Below are 5,000 nucleotides of genomic sequence, written 5' to 3'. Positions count from 1 at the left end.
TGTTCGTGTTCTGGGTCTTGTTCTCCTAAACCTCTGGGATCTGTGTGAGAGCTCACATGCAGTTCTGGGTCCTGTGTCCCTTCATACCCTGCTCTCCACTCGGCCCAGAGAACCTCCTGCTCCCTCCCTCCCTCTCTCTCTCTCTCTCTCTCTCTCTCTGTCTTTATCGCACCCTTTCGCTCAGTGACCCTTGTAAATCTTCTTCATGAGATAATGTGTGAGTGTGTGTGAGTGTGTATCGTGCACGTGTGTCTGTGCGTGCGTGTGTGTGTGTGTGTGTGTGTGTGTGTGTGTGTGTGTGTGTGCGTGTGTGTGTGTGTGCGTGTGTGTGCGAGGACCAGTATATCTGTGATTACATGGATGGAGAGCTTGCTGGTATGACAGAGATCACGCTGGGCTGGTATTGACTGTGGACACTGTAGTGCGTGGTTCTCACTGCACACTCGCGCTGTAGTGCGTGATTCTCACTGCACACTCGCGCTGTAGTGTGAGAATCTCACTGCACACTCACGCCGTAGTGTGTGATTTTAACTGCACACTCATGTTCAAGAGACATGAAGGAGACATCTGAGTCACCTCTCCTCCGAGATCCGAGATACATGTGTGCGCGCACGCGCGTGTGTGTGTGTGTGTGTGTGTGTGTGTGTCTTTTCTCAGCTCCTCTGCAGATGTCCTATCCTTTTATTTATTTATTAAGTCACTGGGGTGTTATTTGTGCACCTCCTCATGTCAGTTTAATGGAGTGTGTCCCTTAGCTGTGCTAAGGGATCACCCCCTGGTCTCCTTTTTGTTTGTTTACATATCCAAAGTGCTGTGTTACTTCCTCTTTCCTGTAGAGGAAGTGATGTTTTGTGTTACCGTGGATAAGGGCAGTGCCAGCATGGTTCAACCCCTGCTGGACTTCAGGTCACGACGGAATACACCCGTCTGGAAGCTCCTGGATTCTGAAGGGCCTCCGCCCAGTTCTGTCGCAGCTGTGAGGACCTGAGATTCACGGCGTTTGGCAGCTTTGATTGTGTTTTATTTATTTCAACACCACATCTGTCCGAGGTGTTTGAGGACAGGCTGGCTTGTCCAGGAGGCTAGCACAACAACCAATGATAGGGGAGTTTCCTCAGTTTTAACTCATTAAAATTCAAAGGCTGCTTATTGCCCATTGGTTGCCCATTGCTGCTGTGTGTGGTTGTTGTGTGTTGAGACACATCTGACTGGCTGCTGGTCTGGTCTCTGATGTCATGCCTACAGATCTGATAGCTGTTTGCTGGCAATAGAGAACAGAACACTATATAAACTTTTAAAACAATAATATGTATTTTTCTCGAAAAGTGTGATCTGTTGACTGAATGTGTTACCTAAACACTGCACATATTTTTTCCAGATGCATATTTTTTGGTTTGTCATAATTTTGTCACACTCAGGACCTCTTCTGTCATCTGCCTTACAGGGCATCGCATTCTGGGGGCAGCCGGCATTCGTTTGTCTCTGCTCAGCGACCCAGACCACTGCGGTGTTCAGCTGGAGTTGGACGGGTGACTTTTAAGGACTTTCACAGTGCTTTGTTTCCTCTTTCCGCAGGGTGACATTCAGCAGCTCATGATTGTAGCAGACCACCGTGCTGCATACGACTACTGTGAACATTACAGCCCAGACTGTGAAGTCCCTGCGCAGGACCTGCCTCAGAACCAGGATCCCAACACCGACGAATACGTGAGTGACCTCTCCATATAGCGCCTCAACCCCAACAAATACAGGGGTGTTTTAAACGATACCTTCTAAACACCCCCACATATGCGAGTGTGCTCTCCAGATAGCACTTAAATAAGCATCTAAACACATCTTCTAAACACTGAAGCATGTGTGATTGTTCATTACAAATCCAAACACAGTTATGTGAGTCCCCTTTAGAAACAGAATCCAAACACCATTATGTACGTCTTCTTTACAAACAGAATCCAAACACCTTATGTACATCTTCTTTACAAACAGAATCCAAACACCGTATGTACATCTTCTTTACAAACAGAATCCAAACACCATTATGAGTCTTCTTTACAAACAGAATCCAAACACCATTATGAGTCTTCTTTACAAACAGAATCCAAACACCATTATGAGTCTTCTTTACAAACAGAATCCAAACACCATTATGTGAGTCTTCCTTACAAACAGAATCCAAACACAGCCAAATACGTGAGTGTCCTTTACAGATAGTGTCGAACAATTACTCTGCAAGTACTTTGTAAAAATCTAACTTCATCCTCTATGCTGGCAGTACATGCTGATCCCAGTCTGTAAACATGATAGCTCTACGTGTTCAGAGCTGAACTGAGCTGTCCTGTGCCAGGGTCCAGGTGGAGGTAGGAACTGGAGCAATTCCGGGATGTGATGGGAGTGAAGAGGGAGCAGCAATCTCCCTCACATGCACCTCTGGAATGAGGACAGATTAAACAAGACCAGATTAAACCTGTCCAAACGTGTGTGCGTGTGTGTATGTGCACGTGTGTGTGTGTGCGTGTACGTGAGTGCATGTGCAGGTGTGTGCTGTATGCATGCGTGGGTGTGTGTGTGTGTGTGTGTGTGTGTGTGTGTGTTATGGGCGTGTGTGTTTAAACTTCTTAACTCTCCATGGTCCTGCCACTCTTCTAGCTAAGAGGAAAAGCCCCAGCTGGAGGCAGTCTGTTTAGAGTATTTTTTTTTTCCAAACATTAAGACGACCTCATGCTTTTCTCCATGAGAGAGAGGGGGTGGGGGAGAGAGAGAGAGAGAGAGAGAGAGAGAGAGAGAGAGAGAGAGGCAGACAGACATGTCTAGGCCTGCAGAAGTAGAGGAAGTATTCCTGCTTCTACACACAGGGTCCTCTTTGACCTCAGTTTAGTTTTAGAGTAAGAATCTGAAACTAAGGTCTTCACTGTGTGCTTCAGCGAAAACGGAAAATCGTTTTTTCTTCACTGAAAGTAATTTAGTTGGGTTTTTATGCATTCAGAGAATCCAGTATCTCTCCTGTTTGTGTCTCTCTCCTGATTGTGTCTCTCTCCTGTTTGTGTCTCTCTCCTCTTTGTTTCTCTCCTGATTGTGTCTCTCTCCTGATTGTGTCTCTCTCCTGTTTGTGTCTCTCTCCTGTTTGTGCCTCTCTCCTGGTGGCATTTCTCTCCTGATTATGTCTCTCTCCTGTCTGTGTCTCTCTACTGTCCTCCAGTTATATTAAGTCAGAAGCCAGTACAGTGACACTGGAGCTATACTAGAGAGAGGGAAAGCGTGAGAGAGAGAGACATGCAGAAAGATAGAGCGAGTGATACAGAGAGCGAAAGAGAGAAAAAGAGGAGTAGAGGAAATGAGAAAGTGTAAACAAGTCCAGAGCGTGTCCAAGCTGAATAGCTGAAATGACTATAACCCTGTTCAGCTGTTCATGTGTTTACATTAGCAGTCACTCTTTTGCTGAAGTTCCCTTAGCCTTTCCACAGACGTGTGCTGGATCTGTGCCGGTGTGTGGCTCGCACGCTAATGCACGCTAAATTACAGACGCGCTAATGCGCAGGACAGATGTTTGCAGGCACAGCGTGTTTTTCCCTCTGGCCCTTTGGAGGGTTGGCGTCCGTGCACGATCTTAAGTGCATGACGTGTGTGTTTTGGGTCAGGTAAGGGGCCCTGCGCTGACCTCCCTGACTCCCACCTCTGGCTTCGGTGGTGCCGAAGCAGGGGCTTAATAATTGGGCCAGAAGGCAGAAAGTGCCCCTGCTCTCCAAAAACCTCCTACATCTATCTCTGTTACATTGCGACTCGGTTGTCCAACATCCTGGAAGTGCTATAGTACCCAAGTCCTGGCCTGGAGACCACCCAACCTTCAGAGTTCAGCTCCAAGACAGCCGCCTTTAATATTCGGATGCTGTGTTTGGCCTCGACTGGATTAGGTGCGGTAGATTAGGGTTGGCCCCCTACCGCACAAGAAGGCAAACCTCCGGGACTCAAGCTGGGCTTCTCTGCACAAAACTGTGCATTGCATAGGGTCTGCAGCACTGGGACCCGCAAACCACTGGGCAACAATTTCAGTATTAGCGGTATTAGTATCGGAAAATAAACCCCAAATATAATAAGGCACCGCTGAACATACTAGACCACATCATGCTTTGTTACAACAGAAGAGTGAAGGACCCTGTTAAAGCACCAGTTCACGGGACTCAGTGTCACCATTTCGGTTAAACTAAAGGATCTCTTTTTTTAGAATCTTGTGTAGTTAAGTGTCTATCTTGCTTGGCAAACGGTGGCATAAATAGTTAGGAGAGATCCCACATGGAATTGTGTCTGAATACACATCCTGTCTGTCGTGGAGCTGTCACTGTGCTAAACACTTTGCTTTGGTCTCACAGAACACGGACGATGACAACTATTACTACGAATACCCTTACTATGAAGACATGGACATGGAGAAGGCGGAGGGCCTGTCTCCCACCCCCGAGGTGGTTGACACGGGTGACGCCACTGACACCAGGGTAACAAAGCCCCTCCTCCCATAGGGGTTCTTCGTGTTACTGAGGATGACCATTCTCGGATGTGCAATGTAAAGCAATGTAAAAAATAACGAGGAAAAACTTACAGCCCAACCTTAAAACAGGCCAAATCAGGTTGTTTTGATGCAATGCATGGCTTCAGTTCCTTTCATGTAATGGTCAGGATACACCCCATATCCAAAAAAAAAAAAAAACTGAGGTCAGGTGTATATCAGAGGCCCTGATCCCTAAAACACACCTGACACTGTGTTTGGTTGTTGTTCATGAATTCCTGAATGTATAACATGTATAACAATTACAGAGACATTATGGATGCTTTATTGCATGGGATTTATGCTAACACCGATAAATCGTGGAACTTTTATATCGGCCGATTCTCTCAGCCAAACGATATATCAGTCAGGCCTTTGTCCCTACTATTACATGCAAGCAGGACTAAATGTTCCCATTTTGTTTAATCTCTCGCATGAAGTCATGTCTTACAGATGTGCTCCC

The 5,000-nt window shown here is 46.5% G+C and overlaps 1 protein-coding gene across 2 annotated transcripts in view; it reads left to right on the top strand.

Moving 5' to 3' along the window:
* Window positions 1–5,000, top strand: part of col5a1 (procollagen, type V, alpha 1) — an 85,169-nt gene that overhangs the window by 30,517 nt on the left and 49,652 nt on the right. For both annotated transcript variants that reach the window (XM_035521227.2, XM_035521226.2), the window contains exons 5-6: window positions 1,576–1,707; window positions 4,365–4,487. In XM_035521227.2, coding sequence (XP_035377120.1) covers window positions 1,576–1,707; window positions 4,365–4,487 — 255 coding nt within the window. The remainder of the gene's footprint in view (window positions 1–1,575; window positions 1,708–4,364; window positions 4,488–5,000) is intronic.

The sequence above is a fragment of the Electrophorus electricus genome, chromosome 21, assembly GCF_041902795.1.
Source record: "Electrophorus electricus isolate QZ-2024a chromosome 21, ASM4190279v1, whole genome shotgun sequence".
Classification (NCBI taxonomy): domain Eukaryota; kingdom Metazoa; phylum Chordata; class Actinopteri; order Gymnotiformes; family Gymnotidae; genus Electrophorus; species Electrophorus electricus.
This window is presented reverse-complemented; position numbering and strand designations above follow the sequence as displayed.